The sequence below is a fragment of the Maniola jurtina genome, chromosome Z (genome assembly GCF_905333055.1).
Source record: "Maniola jurtina chromosome Z, ilManJurt1.1, whole genome shotgun sequence".
NCBI classification, from domain to species: Eukaryota; Metazoa; Arthropoda; class Insecta; order Lepidoptera; family Nymphalidae; genus Maniola; species Maniola jurtina.
In genome coordinates, this window is record NC_060058.1 from 1,832,027 (window position 1) to 1,855,874 (window position 23,848).

At 37.3% G+C, this 23,848-nt stretch overlaps 1 protein-coding gene across 3 annotated transcripts; it reads left to right on the forward strand.

Moving 5' to 3' along the window:
- The first annotated feature begins 1,218 nt into the window (after positions 1 to 1,218).
- LOC123880344 (H(+)/Cl(-) exchange transporter 5) lies at positions 1,219 to 23,260 on the forward strand. Of its 3 annotated transcripts, XM_045928433.1 has the most exons (18): positions 1,219 to 1,450; positions 2,684 to 2,761; positions 5,564 to 5,723; positions 7,329 to 7,361; positions 11,607 to 11,636; positions 12,644 to 12,783; positions 13,495 to 13,698; positions 13,827 to 13,977; positions 14,401 to 14,559; positions 15,024 to 15,163; positions 15,760 to 15,942; positions 16,404 to 16,618; positions 17,048 to 17,256; positions 17,561 to 17,701; positions 18,142 to 18,352; positions 18,908 to 19,071; positions 19,576 to 19,786; positions 20,024 to 23,260. In XM_045928433.1, the coding sequence occupies exons 2-18, from the start codon at positions 2,693 to 2,695 to the stop codon at positions 20,112 to 20,114; spliced, it is 2,511 nt and encodes an 836-aa protein (XP_045784389.1). In that variant the 5' UTR covers positions 1,219 to 1,450; positions 2,684 to 2,692; the 3' UTR covers positions 20,115 to 23,260. The 3 variants fall into 3 exon arrangements, with proteins under 3 accessions (XP_045784389.1, XP_045784390.1, XP_045784391.1); XM_045928434.1 differs by lacking the exon at positions 7,329 to 7,361; XM_045928435.1 differs by lacking the exons at positions 1,219 to 1,450; positions 2,684 to 2,761 and adding an exon at positions 4,821 to 5,062.
- The last annotated feature ends 588 nt before the right edge of the window (positions 23,261 to 23,848 follow it).

A 23,848-nucleotide genomic window follows, 5' to 3' on the forward strand; every position in this document is an offset into this window, starting at 1 on the left:
TAGACTGTGGATTTTGGTCATAGAATTTGTTCTTATATTTTTACCTTTTTATTTATTCTAATAATTTAAGTCCAAAAAGGTCTATCTCTCTTGCTGCCGTAGGCTAGAATCCAGAGCAATAACTTCCTAAAAAAATGTACTTTGACAGATGAAATCAATAAGTGTGACCATTTGTGGTAGATTTCTGCCATTTGGGGTATATTTGACTACTGTAAAAATAAAAGGATTTGGTAGATTTGGAAGTATTATTAGCAATTTTTTTAATAACGATAGTTTTAAAACGGTCTCACAAAGGACAACGAATACGCATTATACGACAAAATAAACTGAGTTTAAAATAACTTCATCAAACTGCGAACTCTTTTTTCCTCATATACATCTTTTTTATGATAATTCAAAAACACCTTACAATCTTATAATATTCGCACATACCTACCTTGCTATACAACATTAGTTTTAGTATAAGCAAAACCTGAAAGTAGTTTGTTCAGAATCCGTTCAGTAACAGAATGAAATATTTTAACAAAAAATACTTTCAAATTCAGCATAATTACACATTTCGTAAGGTTTTTTCAGTCAATAGTCATTATGCACGAAAAATTATTTTATTAACGATATATAATATTTGAACCGGAACCATGAGGACAACACTTTTTTTGTGAAGTTAGTATCATTATTTTTATGTTTGACATAATTAATATCTAACTGTCATTTTGGTCTCTGGGATTTAAAAATTGAGTAGTCCATTTTTTTATCCCGCGGACCAAAATGACTTTCGCGTGTTGTTTATTTTTTATGGCTCTTTGATAATGATGTGGTAGTGAAGATTCAAAAGAAATAAGCATGCACAAATTGCACTTACTTATTTATTTTTATCACTTACTTGATTCTTTGTCTTTCAAATAAAAGGCAACTAGCTTACTTTATTTAAACTTATATCTTAAAATCTAAAACTGCATAATCGAGCGTGTTTTTCAGAATACCGTTTGCTTATTGACTAGCAGCACTGGTGGTCCCGTCGCTATCTTGTCACACTTATAATTATGACAAGGAAAGGTAGCCCATATTGTGATTTCACTGGAAAGTTTTGGTTTATTGTATTTCTTGAAAAGAGGTTGTCAACACTGATCACGGTAGATTTTCTAATTTTGCGATGGTCACACTACAAGAAATGTCAAATGACTCAAATGACAATGACAGCAAATGACAGTATGACAGTCACAATTCATCACAGAAGATTACTTTCATTTACGAAACAAATGATTTAGTTTACCTAAATAATTTGTTTTTATGCAAAAGATTTAAATATTTTGAAGGGAAATCAAGAGAAGACGAAGAAAAGTTATTCAAAACTTGTTTGATTATTCTTCTGTAAATAATAATTTACGTCGTAATATTTCCGCTCAGTTCCCTGGTGCAGCTGGTATCTAAAATGTCTACAAATAACTAGGTTAGTGCATCAAGGTTCCATCCTATTTTGGGTAATTATAATGTTCACAGACACTGCAGAGCCACATAGTATGACACGGATACTTTCCAGCCTAGTTTCGTAATTTATATTCTGAACGAATAGATACTTGACAGCAACTTTCCTAAGGTCACATTCAATCAGCTGTGGTCACTATAAAAACGGAAAATTTGAAACGCCCCCCGTTCTCTAATCTTAGACAACTTTCACTCCATATATTCGTGGCAAGAATCATAGAAACAAAGTCTAAATTTTTTCACATGATAAAACTGTGACATCAAAAATAATTAACATATTAGTTTACATGAGTTCTTGATTCTTCTGTGATGAGTACTTCCCTAGCCATGAAAATGGTGTCTAATAATAAATTAATAATTATATATGGGAGCCTCAGATGCTTGCTTATTTTACAATCTACTAAATTATAATAACCTGAAATTATTGTGAAATGGTGATAAATAAGAATACCCAGCTATTTTTTTGAAGGCTTCTCAGACCAGTATGTTTAGTATGAGATTTGAGTTCTCACCAACGTTGAAAATATTTGAGAGTTGATACACTTTAGCGTTAAAGTAAAATGGCCAAATTTTATCAATTAATAAAAAAAAAATTCATAGGTACAATAAATATTTTTAAGTTATATTATTAAGATTAGTATGGATTACTGGAACAATAAAGGTCTGAGCCAAGTGGTTCTTTTAGATATAGGTAAGCGAAAGACCTTCACAAACAAATTTATAGTAATGCAATTCCCTTCCCTTAGAAATCCCTTGCATTTGCAAGGGATTTCTAAGGGAAGGGTCTTTACTATTTGAGATGGTAGATTAACTTAACCAATTACTATTATTACTTACTATTATTATTTACTATTATTTATGTTTCTTTCCTAGGTCCCGTTAGTAAATATTCTCAGTGGTCTAACTCTGACTCGCCTTTCAGTTTTAATATATATAACATACTAGCCGATGCCCGCGACTTCGCCCGCGTGGATTTAGGTTTTTCGAAATCCCGTGGGAACTCTTTGATTTTCCGGGATAAAAAGTAGCCTATGTGCTAATCCAGGATATTATCTATCTCCATTCTAAATTTCAGCCAAATCCGTCCAGTAGTTTTTGCGTGAAGGAGTAACAAACATACACACACACACACACAAACACACACACACATACAAACTTTCGCCTTTATAATATTAGTGTGATTATTTCTTTTTTACAGAAAAATAGAATGGAGCGCTTTCCTCTGAAATCTTCAGTATCTAAAATGGGTACAACATATCAATCGGTCTACAAAAAGGTAAGGAACAGGAATATTACAAGATTTTGTACTAGTTGATGTAGGTGACTTCATCTGCATATATTTTGGTCCATCAGGCATTAAGAGATTTCATGTCACTGAAATGGCTGTCCCGTTTTAACTCTTAATATAGTCTGAGATAAGTAAATCTGCTTTATAGATCTCAGAATAAAAGTATTCTCTATGTCTAAATTTGCATCTTATTCAGATTCATTTATATCAGATTTTGTTCAGATAAGCTCAGCAATAGACAGATGAATAGCCAAAGACAGATTTATATTTGTCTGACGTGTCGTGTCGTTATGCATCGAAACCGGTTATATATATATTTTTATTAAAATAACATTCATACTAGTAATAAGCAACCTGTTTTGGTGGCATCTGATGTGATGCATCAGAAGCGATCCCGTTTTGGTGTGGACGGTAGCCACTACTACCACATGAACCTACTAGGTTATACGTTATGCATGTAATTATTACATTACAAATTCAACAGAGACAATCAAGAAGTGTACACTATACAGTGTTACCCAAATGCTTTGAGTTTGAAAAGCTATCACAGATATGTGTGACGTGTTCTCGTGGAGGTTATCTACATCCGTGGATTATTATAGGTACCTACTCCATTGCATGTTCAAGTGAATACACCTATATTTTCCAGTTGAATAATACAGCTAACTATTGTGTTTCAATCATTGTGAATGATTGTGATTGTGAATAATTGTTGATGTCAAATGCAGATGAAATGCAAAGCGGTCAAATGTTTTGATCCTACCAAAGTTTGAGTTGATGTATTAATCCAGTAACTATTTAAGATAGTCTCTGTCCCAAAGATTTTTTTGGAAAATACTGTGTTATGTAAAAAAGTGGTGATGGCCTAGTAATTATGATGGACATCGGTATCCTAGTAAGAGGCTCCGGGGTTCGATTCCGGTTACATACTTCTAACTTTTCAGAATCATGTACATTTTAAGAAATTAAGTATCATTTGCCATAATGGCGAAGGAAAACATACATGCACCCTTTACTTTACGGAAGTAAACGTACAAATTAGAAAGACAAAATCATCAGTGGGAGTTAACCATTCGCCAACCAATGAACACAAACGTCTTAGGACGTTAAAACCCTCAAATCGAGTAGAATAACTTTTACAAGTACTTTTAAGTACTTCTAAGTATTTTTAAGTACTTTTAAGGTTTTTATTTGAATCGTCAAAATTCTTACTAGCCTATGTCACTCCTCAGGTCTTCAAGTATAACCATGCAAAAAATCATGTCGATCCCTTGATTATAGTGATTAGTAGTGATATACTTGTCGTGCCATTTGTTGAAATTGAAATCTTGGAGTCTGTATGATATATAATTTAATATAATGATGTAGACAATGTAACAAATAAACCCTACAATTATTCTACTTCTGATACTCTGCATTCGTTTCATTTTCTCGAAGTTTAGTTTTCTGAATTTCACTTTATTTATTTTTTTACTTGTGGAAAATTAAATTAACTAATAAAGCCTATAATAATAATTTGATCTCCGCTGCCGGGGCGTAGTCCGCCCGGTACAAATATGTATTTGTGTAACGTGTATGTAAGTTTATTTATTTTTATGTTTGTAAGTGTATTATATTTCTTTTCGGCTTTTTAACCCCCGACCCAAAAAGAGGGGTGTTATAAGTTTGACGTGTGTATCTGTGTATCTGTCTGTGGCATCGTAGCTCCTAAACGAATGAATCGATTTTAATTTAGTTTTTTTTTTGTTTGAAAGATGGCTTGATAGAGAGTGTTCTTAGCTATAATCGAAGAAAATCGGTTAAGCCGTTTGAAAGTTATCAGCTCTTTTCTAGTTTTTTTATACAGGTTTTTGTGTCGGGGGTTTTTAAATTTTATAAGTTATTTATTTATATATTTTGTACACGGGCGTGAGAGCGAAATATATACGGAATAATAATATTGTTTAAATCGGTTTAGAAGATATAGAAAGTTAAGCCACACAATGAAACAAAATCACAAACTTAACTTGTTAACTCATTCGTACAATATTCCTTCGGCTGCGTGGTCGGCACTCACTAGGTACTCAGTCTGTGGCAGAATACACATCGCGATATTGATTTTTCCTCCCCTTCCGCTATTTATCCCCCGGTAACTACGGTACGGTGCATCCCACTCAGGAATTAGATTACTACTAACAATATAGACTGTAAAATAGTGAAGACATTAATTTTTAACAATCGTCAAGTACGCGCGTGTTTGGATACAGTTCTGTGTGAATCGGAGGAATTCGCTGTGATGTTTGAATTAATGTGAGTAGTTGTATCGGCTACTATGACAACCACAATTCATGCGAATGCATTTTTCTTATGAAGTTTGTCCTTGCTTACGACATACTCCGTTTTCCTGCTAAGTAGCTTCCAATTTGCATATTGCATTCTTCCTTCCAAAAATGTCGGCAGGTCCATCTATGTGAGTATGCTTTTATTAGGTAAAGGAACGCTAAATCGCTTGGTGGCGGTAGGGTGGTAACTAGCCATTACCGGAGTCTCCCACCAGACCAGACCAGACCAGCCTGATCAGCCTGTATGTCTCCACTGATGGACATAGAGCTTTCCAAGAGCGCTTCTCCAAACATGGTTCTCCGCCTTCCTTATCCACCCGCTCCCCGCCACCGTCTTCAGACAGAATTTAGAAAATGTATGTAAATCCCAAAGTGCCCCTGCCGGGGATCGATCCTGGGACTCTTGTAAGACTACAGTGCTCCCCGCTTTGCCAGGGAGGTCAACAATATTCACGTTGGGTTGTTTCAGGGTACAAGCGCAAGCAACGGACGCGGCGGCCACATGGCGGAGGATGACATGGTAGACATCGCGCCGGGCCCGCAGCGCTCGGCGGACACCACGCCCACCAGCCACGGCACCTTCCAGCTGTACGAGCACAGCGGCCGGAACAGCAACGCCAGTGCTAACTGTGAGTTTGTAGTACCTCTATTTTTTAGGGTTCCGTACCTCAAAAAGAAAATCGGAACCCTTATAGGATTACTTTGTTGTCTGTCGTGTCTGTCAAGAAAACCTATAGGGTACTCCGTATCCCGTTGACCTAGAATCACGAAATTTAGTAGGTATGTGGGTCTTATAGCACAAATAAAGGAATAAATCCGAAAACAGAATTTTTGTTACATCACAAAAAGAAATTAAATTGTATTTATTAACAAATACTTAGTGTTTTCTATTTTCAAAGTAAGCTGACTATACCAAATCTCGGTGGGCGTTTACTATTTTGTGTCACCAACATTGACAAATGACTCGAGCTTAAGTCTTTACAAGTATTGTAGTTTTCACTACTTACCTAATTAAAGTTTGTTCTTCAACTTTTGCCGGTCGGTACACTGACCCCGTAGCATTGATCTATCCATCAACCAACTGTGTTAAGTATCTCTTTAGGCTGTGGTAGAGCAGATGATGGAGAAGCCATAGAGCAGCCATACACGTGCAGCTTAAAACATGAGCCACCGCTTCAAGCAGTGACTGCATAGCAAATTATAGTCCGAACAAAATAACTTTTCATTTTGTTTGTTGTTTGACAATCAAAGGAAGATATGTATAATGGGTAAAAAATCGGCCCAGTAGTTTAGGCGCTACAGTAGAACACACAGAATCTGGATACAAACATACACACACATATATATACATATATACATACATAGACTGCTAAAATCATAACCCTTCCTTTCGGCTTTGCCTTAGTCGGGTAAAAAATGAGTTGTCACACGCCATTTTAACTCTATGGGTCAACTGTCATGTCAAAAGTACGGTTCACCTTTGAAATAAGATTTTGGTAATCAGATTTCGTTCTGAACCACATTCGATGTAATCGTAAAATTCTGGAGGAAGAAGGGCGCCAAAATCTAAAGTTTAGTCAGGTTAGGTCAGAACATAAATAGTTTCTATTGGTTAATATTCTCAGATGCTCAGTGTTCTATAATATCACTAGATTTTTTCTTAAAATAATCTAACTGAGTAGTCGTTTTAACATCTCCTGGGCGTTGCCATATCCCTAAGGGAGTTAGCTAACTGGCGGCTTACGCCATTTCGCTGACATATACACTCTATATGGAGAAAGACCCCTCTGTTATGTATAATGTAATGCCATACAAATGACAATGACGAAAAAGTCAGTGGGCGTTAACCATTCTACGTGTAAGAGTATAAAAGTGCACAGTTCAGATAGGAAATCCGTATCAATCTCCGCCGGATATGAATAGACGATCGCGCGATATCAAAAATTCTAGCGATTCTAGATCATATTATAGTACTTATAATTGTGACTTGGTTCTACTGTAACAGAAATAGATTTGTTTTGCATTCTTCAATCCTTCCAACACCCTATTAAATTACGACAATATGCTTTTGTAACAAAACTAGCTAGCGACCTAGTCCGTGTGGACTTGATTTTTACAAATATCGTCCGATCTCTCTTCTTTTGCACATTTATTATTACTCAATCTCTAACTCGCTACTATTCTCTGTTTACACACATCCAAAGGGCTTAACAAGTATTATTTTTGTGTTTAAGCATACATCGCTCAGTACTTCAACTCTGCAGCCGGTAAGGGCCATCGGGAATGCGTTAGTGGTTCACATTTCCTATCCGGTATCTAATAACGGTGCTTATTACGTTGTACACAATGTCTAAACTACATTTTGGTAGCTCTGAAATAGAAGGAGGGAGATATGCTTCGAGTTTTTGTACGTGATCAAATCAGAAATGAGGAAATCTGTCGTAAAACGTGCAATAAATAATAAATGACGTGCCTAAAATTGAATAGGCAAGACAGATACTTAGTTCGAAAAAACGATGGACGTTGGGCTCCCTTAGTGGTAGAATGGCGACCTCGCAAAGGAAAATGAAGCTTTGGAAGACTCTCCAATAGGTGGACAGACGACATCAAACGAGTCGGAGGGAGCCGCTGGATTCAGGCGGTTCCACACGCCTCGGTCCTGTACCGTAGTACCGAAGTACAAAAAACTGTCTAAAAGTGGATGTCTGCCAGTTGATACCTAATGATGATGATGAATAGTGCTAACCTTTTCATAATGTTCGCTTCAGAAAAGGATAACATTATTCTTGGCCCCACCAGTTTAGTTTAAAGAATGTGTACAACCGATTTAGCACCAATAGTTCGCGATAGGTCGACATTTCAATCGGGGTACGAGGCAAGAGGCGCCTCGCACACCCGAACAGCCCCGCGCTAACCTGGTGTAGGATAGCGCAGGTGACGTGCGGGTGTGCGGGGCGTCCCCTCGCCTCAGACCCCGATTGCCATGTCGCCCTGTCGCGTAATATATGTAGCTACGAGTACATTAGCTTTCAGTGTTAGATTACATGTGCATAATTAATTAGCTTCAGCGTATGAACAAAAATTAATTTAACCTAGGTTTTATCGGCACTTTTGAATTCATCTACTGTAAAGTCATTCATTGCCTCATACATAATATACTAATAGCAGTACCTAAGAAATAGGAAATAGACAATCTAGACTTCTTTATTTCACGCCTGCAATCATGCCTAAGTAGCTATCATACAATTTCTCATCCATTATGAAAATATATTTAACTTGACTTACCTAATTATATTAAATACGATCAACGAAGAATATGTATAATAAAATCTGATTAAAAATAATTCTCAAGTTATGCTACAACCGTGCTTTTCCATACAAACGTACCTATTAGTCTGATTTATTCTATTATTTATTATTCTAGACCAGAAACTAAACAAGATACCTTTTCATTGGCAGTCTCCGTAATCCGTACAGTGCGATAGAGTTGCAAGTACATATTGTTTTGGGTGATAACGTTTTCATCCCCTCGAAGTTTACAAAATTAGATAATTTTGGTCTCATTGGATTCAGTACACCTTAGTCGAGGCTCGTACGTTTTATTTTTTAGTATTTTAGAGTAGTTAAATTAATAAAAACAGAAATACCCAAGAAAGTTTTCAGGTCAAAAACATGGATATTTAGGCGCTAGTATCTTTAACAGAAGCAATATTTGTTTAAAATTAAAACTTGCGAGCATAGTTCTTCATTATAACTACAACATTTCCAAAATTTATGAAAATTAGACTACATTTACGGGGCGAAAAACATTATCGCTTTTTGTATGAAAATTTACAACTAGATGATCCTCTTAAATACCTACTCGTATTAACATCTGAGATAAGATATAAAATATTTTTGTTCAAAATTACGTGCGTTTCGTCATTACCAAAGATTTGGTGTAGTTAGATGTTTGGATTGTTGATTAAAAATGGATTCTGCGGCAGTCCTTGAAACCGACGATACAGAACCCCTCATGGATCACAGCTATGTAGGTAAAATGTGCATTAAAATTAAGCGAATTAGCCAAATTAAGTATGTAAAAAAAATAATTGTGCCCAATTAAATTTCAGTTATCGCTGTTACAAATTAACACATTATCATGTGAAACATACTGATTACAACTTATTTAAAGTAACGAATTTTTTCCAACGTATGTATTCTCCATGTATTTTTATTTTAAATTAAAATCAATCTGTAATCTGTCGATAAGTTACTTGGCAATGTTGTTATTCGTCAAAAGTCTTTTTGACAAATAACAGCGTTGCTAAATAACTTATCGACAAGTTAAAGATAGATTGAGCATTAATTTTGGCCGTTAGTAAGTAAATCTATCTAACTATGATCTAACTGACGTTTCAATGAAATACTAAACTCTTACTTTTTATCTATTACTCTTTATAAGTAGGTAAAGTCTTCTTCGTGTATGATCATGATACCGATATAAAGTTTAGGTATATATTTTATTCTATTCTTTAACGACGTCATTCATTGCGTTCTTTTACAAATTGTTAAAACGAAATAATTAAACTTTTATTTAAAGCTACAGTGACTCATTTCGTTATTAGAAGTACCTAAATAAAATATTTTGTTTGTTAGTACCTACTTAACTTAAACTTTTCATTAAGTAGGTTATTACTTAATTAAGGTGCGCCAGTATACCTACTCTATTATCTATCACTACACCAGTTCGTTAGAAGTAGTGCAGCAATTATGCTATCGGTCAAGTCCGAATCGGTCTCACACACGAAGGGTTTCGTACCATTGTAAAAGAAATAACAGGTCTATTTTTAAATTTTAATGGCGGCCATTATAAATTATTATTATTTATTGTTAGAGTTGCAATAGAATACACATTTTGTGAAAATTTCAACTCTCTAAATATTATGGTTCATGAGATATAAGTCCGCTGACAGATAGACAGACGGATGGACAGATGGACGGACGGACAGGCGGAGGCTTATACACTTTGGGTACGGAACCCTAAAAAGGCACTTGTTACGGCATAATTGCTGCGCTTTTAAGTATTTCTAGGAATGAGGGAATCGCTATCACTTATAGAATTCTGAAAATGTCATAAGGTTTAAAATAAATTTACCTATTTTAAAAAAGTGTTTGGTTCTACGTAAAAATTATTATGTAGCCTACCTACTACCTATACATTACTATATGTAACATATAGTACATAATAATACATAACATATACAATATAGTATTATTGTTTTTAAGCTAAAAATAATGAATTTTTATCATAATTTTATTTTATTATCACTAACCCAGACTCGTATAATGTACATTTTTTCTTTAATTCTATAATTCTGGCCAAAGCATGCAAAGTTAGATCAGATCAGGAATTGAACTGATAATGTCTAGTTCTGTTGTACGCAATCTCTAATTTAATCCAATTTAATCCATCTTGTATGCGGCCACTGCTGGACATCGGCATTTTCAAGAGCGCGCCACCAACCATGGTCCTCCAGCTTCGTTAATCCAAACTAAAATTGCTACCCCTTTCATAATGCTCTTTGCAGAAGACTATAAGTACTACACACGTACTACATTAAGACCTATCAATGCAGGTTGTAAACCTAAAGGTTGTAAACAACACAGAGCTAGCCCGCACAGTGAATAAAAATCGCGCGAATCTTATAGAGATGCCCGCACGGCGGTTTAAAATTCGCGCGGAAAAAAACCTGTGATTTGATACGCAGTATTAAATTCGCGCGAATATTTTGAACGGGCAGGTGAATTTTCGTACGTGGAAAATCAAAATTGCTGTGCGGGCTAGACCATAGGGTTGTTCAGTGTTGTATCAGAGGTAGCATCTATAAGTAAGTTTTTATCATGGACTTCCGCAAAGTAATGCCTGCTTCCATACAATAAGTCTAAATCTAATTACATATCCTTTCTTCAGGGAGCAATATGAAAAGGATAACACTAGACCTGATATTTTAGTTTAATTAAGAGATTGTGTACAACAGAGTTAGTACATGTCAAAAAACGTAGTGGTTTATTTATGTATTCTCTTGGTATGTCAATATTGATATTTCTTTCCATATCGATGTTTTAATATCACTCGAGATCGACACTGAGATTGATTAGATTGTACAAAAAATAAATCATTTAATTTCTCTTAGTATCTATAGTTTGCAGTGGCATGAATTTTTCTACCCATCACCGCAAAAAATGGTAGTTTTGGGAATTTTCAAGCATGGCAACACTGTAGTGTCAACTGTCAAATTGACATCTGTCATCTAGCTACTTGTTACGTTGCTGTGTTTTTAATTTTATTATTATCTCTTGTTGTTCGCTTTTTTAACAAAGAAATATGATTAATTTAGTGTTTCGCGAAGACTGAATGAATACGCTTGAATTAAAAGTACTTTACATCAAGCAACTTAGAAGTTAATGCTGTAATGAATGCCTCTAAGTGATAGTGTTTAGGTGATTTAAAAATAAAAACTTGTTTACAGGGGACGCTGTTATTTTCTCCGGAATGCAAGGTACGTGCTGTATTTTATAAATTACAGTTGTAACTTAATTTAAACTGTTGGTTTCATCACCTTAAAATTACTGTAAACATAACCTGTTTCTTAATAATTACAAGTACAATAGGAACCTTTTCTAAAAATGGTACTGAAAGGATCATGTGACTTCAGATTCAGCACTTTTGCAATAAAGTATTGCCTTACTTATCTACTTAATAGATTGTTGCATGAGTCTTTTTTTGTTTGTTTTTCCAAATACCTAACTTGCATCTATTGTATTTCCATTCCATTTCAAAGTGTATCATTGCTCTACAAAACTATGTTACTATATATAATTGTGTTTTGTATATCCAACTTCAAATTGGAGCATTAAAATGAAAATTACGGATAAAATGTGAATGTCAACTACTTCATGATTTTTAAGTCCGCCAACCACCGTTTTTAAGTCTAGTATAGTATTCTTTGCTCATAACTTGATGGCCAGTGTCATGTTTGGTTTGACAGCTTTGTGGATCATAATTTTGGAATAGCCATACTATGACATTTTATTCAACAACTTCTTCTGTCCTCTTACATCCTCCTTCTGTGTGTGGATTTTTGTTCTTTTACTGTAATCCTTCTTGTGGTGGTACAAATTAAGAGTATAATAATAATAATCAATGCATTGCGGCCCTGAGAATAGGTCTCCTCTCAAAATAAGAGATCCATCGTCTGCTATGCTGATCAAGTGCGGATTATTAAAAAATATTATGGAGAACTCTCAAGCATGCAGGTTTCCTCGCGAAGTTTCCTTCACCATTAAAGCTAGTGATATTTGATTGCTTAAAACGCACATATCTCCAAAAAGTTAGTAAGTCTTTAAGACGAGTGTTAACAAACAAGTTTAGTCTTCTAAACTAACTTTTCAAAGTCTAGATTTTCAAAGAAATGGAATCTCGGACCTGTTGAATAGGAGGCTGACATGTTATTCTGTGGCTATCACTGCTTTTATTCAATGGTGTAACACAACAGTTGTTTGTTAGGTGATGCAGATGACATCCCTGGTATCGGCCAGTATGATGACTTCCACACGATCGACTGGCAGCGCGATATTGCTCGGGATCGCATGCGCCACAGGTACATCGTCAAGAAACGACAGGACTCAATATGGGATTTCATTAAGGTATTGATTATTATTATACCTTCTTTTTATTTAAATTTATTTTACGGCCTTATAGGCCTTTAAGGCCTTATACCTTCTAATTTATTGATAATGTCACCTATGTATATTATACAAATGTTAGGAGTGTTGTTCCATTCTAAATCGATTGAACATAAATTTCTTTGTTTATGATAGGTGTATTAAACCATCTCTCTTTAAATTTACCATATATAGCATAGTTGTTCCTAATATTTGTAATATTTTATTTTATAATAAAATTCAATAATATTTTTTTTTTAATTTATCAACGAGCGCTGCAATCAGACCTGCTGGCAAATGATAATGCAGCCTTATTTAGAGCCTGCTTGCCTAGAAGATGCCTATTCAGTAAATTTTAGATTTGCCTTTTCACAAGTTTAAAAAATGTTCTTAATTAATTTAATTTAATGATTTAAAAATATGCTTCTAAAGAGCATATTATACAATAGAACAAAATGTTAATGATCAAAAGGTGTGGATTTGGCAATGTGCCTGGACTGCAATTACTTATAGGCACAATACAGCATATTATTATTGTAGATTGAACATTTGAAAAGAGCTATTGAGTGTCTTGCTGGTTCTTCTTGGTAGGAAAAGCTAGGCTTTCCGAACTAGTGTGCAGTGAAAAGCACTTGTAAAAGTTAATTTCAACAAAAAATGTTTCTATTTTCTAATGATGTGATGTTTTGGCAGGGCGCCCACGACGCGTGGTCTGGATGGGTGTGCGTGCTGCTAGTGGGCGTGTGCACGGGAGTTGTGGCCGGCGTCATCGACATCGGGGCGTCGTGGATGACGGACCTCAAGTTCGGCATCTGTCCGCAGGCCTTCTGGTTCAACCGCGAGCAGTGCTGCTGGTCCAATGACGAGATCACCTTCGACCACAGCAACTGCTCACAAGTAAACTCACAAAATACACCCTACAGTTGTTTGTTCTTATTCATGTACAGAGGTGCCTTACACCCAACAAACTAATACCCTTCACCCTTAGGCCTAATACTAATCGTAATGAACGTTTTGTCCTTCAGTGGATGACGTGGCCGCAGCTGTTTGGCGAGTCTCGCGACGGCGCGGGCGCATACATCATCAGTTACCTGTTCTATATCGTGTGGGCGCTTCTCTTCGCCGCACTCTCCGCCTCGCTTGTGCGGATGTTCGCGCCCTACGCGTGCGGATCTGGTACGCACATCTTACTATAGTTGTTCTCTTTCACGAAGACTGTTTGCCTATGTTTGTGTGAGTGCATACACACACATTGTTATACTGTGCATGGCGATCATTCTCGACCGCGACGCGGCTTACGTTACATACACTCACTACACCAACCAACACTGAGCTGTCCCCAAAGCAGAAGAAAAAGATGTCAGATTGTGAAATAAACTTAATAATAAGAATTTGTAGAAAAAGATCTTAATGTATACTTAAATCATTCAATAAATCCAGAAAGAGTCCAGAAACCACTTTACCTTTTGAAAAGTTTAAGTACTAATTATATTTATTGTTTGATTTAACTCCATATTCTTTAATCATAAAGAACCTTGCTAAAGAAACTTATCAAGGGCACTAAATACTATCAATAATTATGTTTTCCTCATGTCTTAGGTATCCCGGAGATCAAGACCATTCTGAGCGGATTCATCATCCGTGGTTATCTGGGCAAATGGACGCTCATCATCAAGGTTGTGGGTCTCATACTGTCCGTGTCATCCGGATTGTCCCTGGGCAAGGAGGGGCCCATGGTTCATATAGCTAGTTGTCTAGGTAAGAACATGAATAAATCTTGAAAACTAAAATCAAAGCCATTCCAAAGTTGCTTGTCAACCAGGGTTTGAAGAGTTCTGAACCTGACTTAACTGAGTACAAGATTTAGGTAATGTGCAACACTGCAAGTTAATGACACACAGCGCCATCTGTATATGAATTAAGTAAACTAATTATTTGGTCATGAGAATTTTTTTTTTGTAATATAACCACAAATTCATGGTTTTCAGATTTTTTTCTTGTGCTATAACACTTACCTACTTATCAAATTTCATGACCCTAAGTCAATGGGAAGAACTCTATAGGTTTTGATTCCAGGTTATTTTCTTCAAGACAATATTTTTAAACTAGCGACAGGTGACACAATTCCAATTTAATTACTCTTGTACCGTTGTGAATCAATGGTACGAAAGAAGTTTCACTTTAAAAAAAAACATTCTGAGCTTGATTTTGTTTGACGCCAGGAAACATCCTCTCATACCTGTTCCCGAAGTATGGGCGCAACGAGGCGAAAAAGCGCGAGATCCTGTCTGCCGCGGCGGCCGCCGGCGTGTCTGTTGCGTTCGGCGCCCCCATCGGTGGCGTACTCTTCAGTCTCGAGGAGGTACGAAATAGTGCCGTCTTTATCACTCCATTACCGGACGTAAAAGATAACATTAACTGACCATCTAAAAAAAATTGGTCAAGTTCGAGTCAGATTCGCATACGATCGTACCGTCGTACAAGAAATAACACTTTTTTATGGTATCACATGTCAAATAATTTAACTATAATAAATTAACAAACAAATAATTATAGTAAATAGAATAATCACATCAAGTCAATATTAATTAAAATACCTTATAATTACTCTAAATTAATGTAAATTAATAGTTGATGCCCGCGACTTCATTCCAGTGGATATAGGTTTTTAAAAATCCGGTGGGAACTCATTGATTTTCTGGGATAAAAAGTAGCCTATGTGTTAATCCAGGGTATAATTTATCTCTATTCATAATTTCAGCCAAATTCGTCCTGTAGTTTTTGCGTGAAAGAGTAACAAACATCTATCCATCCATCAATCCACACATACACACAAACTTTATATTACTAGTAGGATGTGTCATACAAATTTTGATAGCTTCAAAGAACATGATTTTTATTTGAAATAGTACTTCCATAGGTACACTAGTACTAGTAGTCTTAGTTCAATTTTCACAGGTGTCATACTACTTCCCACTGAAGACGCTGTGGCGCTCCTTCTTCTGCGCCCTGATAGCCGCCTTCATCCTTCGCTCCATTAACCCCTTCGGCAACGAGCACTCTGTGCTGTTCTTCGTAGAATACAACAAACCTTGGATATTCTTCGAGCTCATCCCCTTCGTGGGACTGGGTATCATTGGTGTGAGTATTACTACTAGATTTTTTTTATTCCATTACATCACCTGGTAAGTGAGGATGCAGTGTAAAATGGTCTAACGTGGAAGGGGTGTGGCGGGTTCTATTATTCCCCTTCGGTTTCTACATGGCATCGTCTCTTCCTGCGTCGTTTCCTCAATTTTGAGGATCGTGGCTCCCCTTTGATGCAATCTTTGCTACGATGTTCTTCCATTGCTCTCTGTTTCTTGCCGCGTGGATTGCACCGCAGATAGGTATGTTGTCCGCTTCTTTTGTTTGGTCTGATAAACGTCTCTCGTACACGGCAACGGCACGGCATCGTACCGGAATGCTAAATCGCTTGGCGGCACAGCTTTGTGGTATAAAGTCAAAGTCAAAATCATTTATTCTAAGTACTATTGTACTTCCTTTTGATGGTCGGAATTGTTATATTTGTATTGTTTAGTAATTCGTGTTTTTGTCGGCAGGGCGTGATAGCGGCAATTTTCATCAAAGCAAACATCTACTGGTGTCGGTACCGTAAATACTCTAAATTGGGCCAGTACCCGGTCACCGAGGTGCTCGTGGTGACCCTGATCACCGCCGTCATCGCGTACCCCAACCCCTACACGCGCATGAACACCAGCCAGCTCATATACCTGCTGTTCAACCAGTGCGGAATATCCAACTCCGACCCGCTGTGGTGAGTCGTCTAGCTCCCAGTCATTGATGCAATCAGGCATTGATGTGGACTATAAATCAGATTATTATATAACGCACGTTGAGGGTTGAAATGAAATTCAAATTCAAATTATTTTTATTCAATTAAACTTTTACAAGTGCTTTTGAATCGTCAAAATAATCTACCACTGGTTCGGAATGCTGTTCCTACCGAATGAAATGAAATGATTCTTTATTTTGCGTTGGGAGGTCACTCCACCAAGAAACTCTTCTCGTAGGGCTTTCGCTGGCTTTATTGTCCATAGATATTGTGGCTCGTTTAAAGAACTAACTCTGCTGTATGTGTCACTGCCAGAATATTCGCATGGACTTCAAGCCTGGCCTTGTGTTTTAAAGCAAATATTTGTTCTCTGATTGTGTACGCTCATTTAAGATTTAAATATCATTGCAGTCGCTACAACCGTAACTTCACGGACGTGAACTCAGCGATAGAACGCGCCGCGGCCACGCCCGAGGTGTACAATGCGATGGGACTTTTGTTCCTAGCGCTGGTACTTAAGCTGGTGATGACGGTGTTCACCTTCGGCATCAAGGTGCCCTGTGGCCTCTTCATCCCCAGCCTGGCACTCGGTGCCATCGCCGGCCGCATCGTGGGCATCGGTGAGTGTTGAGCCTTTATCAGTTACCTGCAGAGGTCTACAATGAGATGGGAAATAACTATCTGCATGCCCGATCCGTCTAGTAGTTCGGAGCTGTGCATTGATAGGTCAGTCAGTCAATCATCGTTTCCTTCTAAATCTTTAGATTAAAATGCAATTCAAATTCAAAATATTTTTATTCGATTAGACTTTTACAAATTCTTTTGAATCGTCAAAAGCATCTACCACATGTGGCAAAATTATTATTATTGTTTTTGTTTCACGTCCTTTATTGTTTGGTGTGATTCGGTGTGTTCATTCGTTAGGCATGGAGCAGCTGGCGTACAACTACCAGAACATCTGGATCTTCTCGGGCGAGTGCTCAACGGGCGACGACTGCATCACGCCCGGCCTCTACGCCATGGTGGGCGCGGCCGCCGTGTTGGGCGGTGTCACCAGGATGACTGGTCAGTCCCCAACATTATATTCCAACTTTAATTATACAGGGTTTAACCAGAGCGCTAGTAAAAACGTAGCGTTATTATTATACTGCCTGAACACAATCCAATGCTAATAACCGTAATAAATAAATTGCCTTATTCTGTAGTTTTAGTAATTCAGTATTTTACAAACCCGCAATGTATAGCATGCATAATTCGAGTCAATGCCCCACCTATGACGCGGCATTCACTCCGAATGGACTACTTATGCAACGTTCGTTGACCTCTAGCGTCAGTCAGATGTTTTATTTGCAATATATTGTGAACTCTTATCGGTAATCATCAATACTATCACCTGTCTTCGCTTTGACTAGCTTTCTGGGTACACGCTGTACATGTATTACAACCATAAAGCCAACTCGTCCACAAACATAAGGGCATCACCTCACTGTGTTCTATGGTTACAGTGTCGCTGGTGGTGATAATGTTCGAGCTGACGGGCGGCGTGCGCTACATCGTGCCGCTGATGGCGGCCGCCATGGCGTCCAAGTGGGTGGGCGACGCGCTCGGCCGCCAGGGCATCTACGACGCGCACATCGCGCTCAACGGCTACCCCTTCCTCGACAGCAAGGACGAGTTCCAGCACACTTCGCTCGCGGCCGACGTCATGCAGCCCAAGTGAGTGGCAGATCATTATTTGCTGTAGCGTTTTTAACTTAATTTTAAAAATTTTACTTTATAATTTGTAACTTTATAATTTGTAATTTTATTTTACTTTTTAATTTGTAACTGGTAGCGTTTTTTAAATTTTCTTAAAATCCACCTAAAACACAAATGCTTTAAATTTATTTCATTTACTAGCCTGTGCCTGCTACTTTGCCCGCGTGGATTTAGGTTTTTCGAAATCCCGTGGGAACTCTTTGATTTTCTGGGATAAAAAGTAGCCTATGTGCTAATCCAGGATATTATCTATCTCCATTCCAAATTTCAGCCAAATCCGTCAAGTAGTTTTTGCGTGAAGGAGTAACAAACATACACACACACATATATATACTTTCGCCTTTATTATATTAGTGTGATTTATTTAATTAAGTGAACATTTTATACCAAACTTTGTAGACCAAAGCACTAGATAAAAACTGAGACTGGTGTTTGTAATTTATTTTTATTTATTTTATTTTATTTGAAAATATTTGCAACCATGTAATAGAGTAAAGAAATGTAATTTTCCAGACGTAACGAGACGTTGGCAGTGATCACGCAAGACTCTATGACAGTGGACGACGTGGAAACACTGCTGAAGGAGACGGAGCATAACGGCTACCCGGTGGTCGTGTCCAAGGAGTCGCAGTACCTCGTCGGCTTCGTGCTGCGGAGGGACCTCAACTTGGCGATAGGTACTTGCTCTTCTTGTTACCTAACTGCGGGGGAATATGACGGTGTTCGACATGAAGGTGCTGCTGATGGAAACAGTACAACAGCTACCGATGGTCGTCTCTAAGGAATCATAGTACCTTATCCGTACATTAACTTGGCGATATGATCTGCCTGACTAAGGGAAGTCGCTATATAACAGATTATAGGCTATTTTATGATTCATCTGTTCCCTCATGATGAACCATGATCTGTTCCCTCATAACTGCCTAACTACTCATTAGATTTTGACTGCTTCCTCTAAATGTAGATTTGGACAAGCAGCGAATGCTCGCTCTGCCTGGCCTATCTCGAATTCTCTTCGGATAAATAGAGAGGCTGATCCTTGCTCTGTCTCTGTCGTGGGTACAGAGCGAGCATTCTCTTGTTTGGTCTAAATCCACCTAGAGTTCCAACTGTTATGTGTTACGTGATGTCACGACTAAGCCAAGTTAAATTTTTAATAACACTTGTGGTTTTACCCGCAGCCAACGCGCGGCGCACGCTCGATGGCATCACGGGGCAGTCGCTGGTGGTGTTCGCGGGTCCCACCGCACCATCGCCCGGCCCGCCCGCGCTGCCGCTCAACCGCATCTTGGACATGGCGCCCATCACCGTCACCGACCAGACGCCCATGGAGACCGTGGTCGACATGTTCCGCAAGCTTGGCCTCCGCCAGACGCTCGTCACTCACAACGGGTGAGTACCCACTCTGAACCGCATCACGCGCGTCCTGCGTGTGGCGCCCATCACCATCATTGACCAGACGCCCATGGACCGTGGTCGACCACAAAGCTCACCACTATCTATTTTTGGGGTCTATTTAAGTAAAGCAATGCTAAAAAAATGTAATCAAATTCTGACATGTGCCACAGAATCTAGATGCTTTGCGAATCTCAGTTGAATAAAGTTTTAAAATTATCTTTTCGTCAACAGGCGGCTACTTGGGGTTATAACGAAAAAGGATGTCCTCAGGCACGTGAAGCAGATGGACAACGAGGATCCCAATTCTGTGTTATTCAACTAAATGAATAAATGAACAATGGCTTCGCTACACAGTGCGAGTTGGCCTGCACAGCTACGTGGCGGCAGCTTTATGTCAGTGCATCAGGTAGCACCATCTAAAAAAGCCCAATACACAAGATCTTACTTTATACTCTAAGGCTGCTTTCTAATTAGAATCGCGTCGTATGCGCGTTATTAATTTATATTAATTTGATTATATGTAATGCGCGTACACGCCTCTGAGGTACGTTTTCACTGATGCGGAGCTGGGTGGAGTGGAGCGGAGCGCACCGTGAATTGGCCAATCACTGCTCGAAATCTCCAATCCGCTGTGGTGCCGAGCGGAGGGCACGTAGCGGGACGGTGCGGTGCGCCGGGTAGCGTAGACAAATTTAACTGATCGGAACTCTGCTCAGTGCAGCTCTAGTCTGCTCTTCTCCACTCCACTCCGCCCAGTTCCATGTCAATGGGAACGCACCCTAAAGGAACCTTATGCCCAATACGTCAGAAAGATTCACGTTTACAGTGGAAAGGTATTATTTTTAAGCGACTGATAAAAATAAAAGTGCATTGTTTCTTCCGTTTGTATGTGCGTGGGTAAATCAGGCAAAAATGTTCCAGAATTCGAAGTATTTAAATAAAAGTCTATATATAGTCAGAACCAGACACAACAGTCGTAGCTTTAGTTTTAAGTTTATGTAATTATAATTATCACCATACATCATTATCTTACAATTGACATTCACAATGGTATGGTAATTTGAATAAATGATTTCACTTTGACTTTGAGAATATTTGAATTATGTTAATGTTGTTTATTTATACCAATTTTAGAAAGATTTACAAAACAACTTCTCGTATACCAATTTTTGTGGAAAGTACGAAAAAAATGATTTTTTAAAATTGTTATCAATTTCTCAGAATTCACGATTTACACTGATTTCTCGATACGATACGATTAATAAGCTAATGAATTAGAGATAGATATATTGTATATAAATAATTGTTTTCCTCTCCACTGTATATTATTTAGAAAAAAAATATTTCAGGGCTTGTTTTAAATCTAAGTATGTACTACATTTTTAATTGTTTTCTATGTTGACTATTATTTTATTTCTGTTTCAGTAGAAACTGAACAAAACGTATTTGTAGTAACTGTAGAATCTATGGTACATCTGTTTGAAATAATTTAGTATACTAAAATTGACGATTCTGATACTCTTAACTCTGAACTAGTAAAGTTACAAGATTTGAGGTGACATTTCCAAAGAGAATACTGGCTCCATATCTTTATTTCGGATCGCGGACTATAATCCGCTGTCCTTTGACGCGCCAGGGAACGTTAGTTCTATTTTTTCGAGGGCTCCTCCGGTTTTGTACGGTCTGGTCTGTCGATGTCCCCGGCTATTCGGAGGACTTTTCGTACGGGGTACTTTTAGCCCCTCGTGTGCGTTATTCGATGCAGTTATAACTTGTTATTCCTTTTGGCGGACATAATAATACCCCTAGGACTGTCCCTCCTCTGCATGTGTGTATAAAATATCGTTTTTATTTTTGGGCAGTTTCTATTGAAACAGACTGTATTGTTTAAATAGGAAATCAGGTGTAAAGAATGTAATTATTTATTCTATGTCGTATTAATTTGACTTTTAATGCATAATTGTAAGAATACGATCAATTTGTCATGTTTTTTTTGTTTAATTTGTATTATATTCGCTTTTTTTTTCACGTAGCATAGTATCTTATTGTAAACTTGTTATGTTGATATAATACGAAATAATAAGCATGTTTATTAAATTATTGTTAATTTGAATGAAATGAATAAAATTTAAATCGATGCTTATGGTGGAATTTTTGAGCCTGCACGCAAGATTACCTAAATATTATACAGACTTGCATTACGTCAGTTAAGTCCAGTTTCATGATTGTAGATAAAGCGTACGTTACGCTTACCGTTAAACTTTAAGGGTTTGCTAACTTTGAACCAAAATTTTATCTAATACCTTATTCATGGAGTCAGTACTGACTTTGCTTATTACTCGCGGCTGCAGTTTAACGGTAAACTTAAAGTAACTTTAACCTTTAGCTTCAATACCTCAATGGCTAAAGGAGCGGACTGAAATCCAAAAGGTCGACGATTCAAACCCCACCCGTTGCACTGTTGTCGTACCTACTCCTAGCACAGGCTTTACGCTTATTTGGAGTGAATATTAGTCATGATATGGCTGATACCGCCGGTCATGCAAATGGACCTTAGTTGTAGAAGTGATGTTCAATAATTTCCTAAATTTATGAAAAAATACGGAAATCTAAAAACATCATAAATATTTTGATACACCTTTTTCAAAGTACTATGTCAAATCCACGCATTCCTCTAGAGATTACTTCACTAAATTGTGGATAGTATTCGCGTTCACACCAGGCGATTAGTGTGTGTCCTGGGTAACAGCGCATCGCGTATGGCGGATTGCGGAGTGAATTTACACGTCGTACTTGTCCTTAGTGCACGCGGGGAAGGACACGTCCGCTCGCACTTCGGCCTACTGACACTGACTGACTGACTGACTCCGGACAGGCTTGTTGTCGAACATTTGATGCGCCGTCCATTCCGCCTCCGCGGTGCGCCTTCACTGAGGACGCAGACTTAGTCGGTCGTATCTTTGTCTATTATTTATTTTATCAAAACCATATTGGGCTTCACTGGCTAAAGAATTTTACTAATTCCTTGATCAAAAGACAGGATTATTTCTCGTGCTTAGCTAATTTATTAATTAAATGCAGATTTTTTTAAATGCACACAACAAATGCTTAGCTACATGATAAAATCGGCAGCTGTGCTCAACAGATTTGCATTATATTTATTTTACGTACCTTTTATATTAAATAATTTATGATTAAGTAATTATATTATATTAATGATTTTCCTTTTAATAATCTTATTTTTATATAATTTAATTTTTATTGGTATAATAATGTAATTTTAAATGTACAGACATTACCTATACATCTGATTAATAAAAATATAATTTCTGAATATTATTATGCTAAAATGTATTTGAAATTGTTGAAAGGTATCTAGTAACTACACTGTATATAATATCATTTTATTAAATGTATATCAAATATCAATGTATTTTAATAATGAACTGAAAAAAATCATGCAATATTTATTGGTGTTTCATTTTTTATCCTTTAACAAGTGTAAATTAAAAATTTATAACACCCCCGACAAGTGAAGGTTACAGTAACTAGAAAAGACCTGATAACTATTAAACGGCTGAACCGATTTTCTTGGATTATAGTTAAGAACACTCTCGATCAAGCCACCTTTCAAAAAACTAAATTAAAATCGGTTCAAACGATGCCACAGACAGATACACACGTCAAACTTATAACACCCGTCTTTTTGGGTCGGGGGTTAAAACATATTTTCACAATGAAATTGTCATCATTTTCTTACCAGCCACATTATGGATTTTAAATTTAATTTGGTTTTTCGCAATTTGTAAATTAATGCGACAACGTAGACATATGGCATTTTAATTGCGACAATGGCAGTATCATCCTCACAGGTTTATAATAAATCTTTATTTGAAACGGCTTAGGAATGCAGTACCCTGCAGCATCAGTACGGCACTTATAATATTACGACATACACTTTCGCATATTTATGACAAGTCAGGATCGGGTCGGAAACAAAACACGTTTTAAAGAGTTCATTATTTATTTATTTTTAATACATGTACAATTGGTTAC

Bases quoted from the DNA above. Each gene is read 5' to 3' on its own strand.
- LOC123880344 (XM_045928433.1), top strand. From the start codon at position 2,693: ATGGAGCGCTTTCCTCTGAAATCTTCAGTATCTAAAATGGGTACAACA. The intron at 5,724-7,328 runs GTGAGTTTGTAG...TTTGTGTTTAAG, and splicing joins CAGCAACGCCAGTGCTAACT to CATACATCGCTCAGTACTTC. The intron at 13,699-13,826 runs GTAAACTCACAA...TTTGTCCTTCAG, and splicing joins ACCACAGCAACTGCTCACAA to TGGATGACGTGGCCGCAGCT.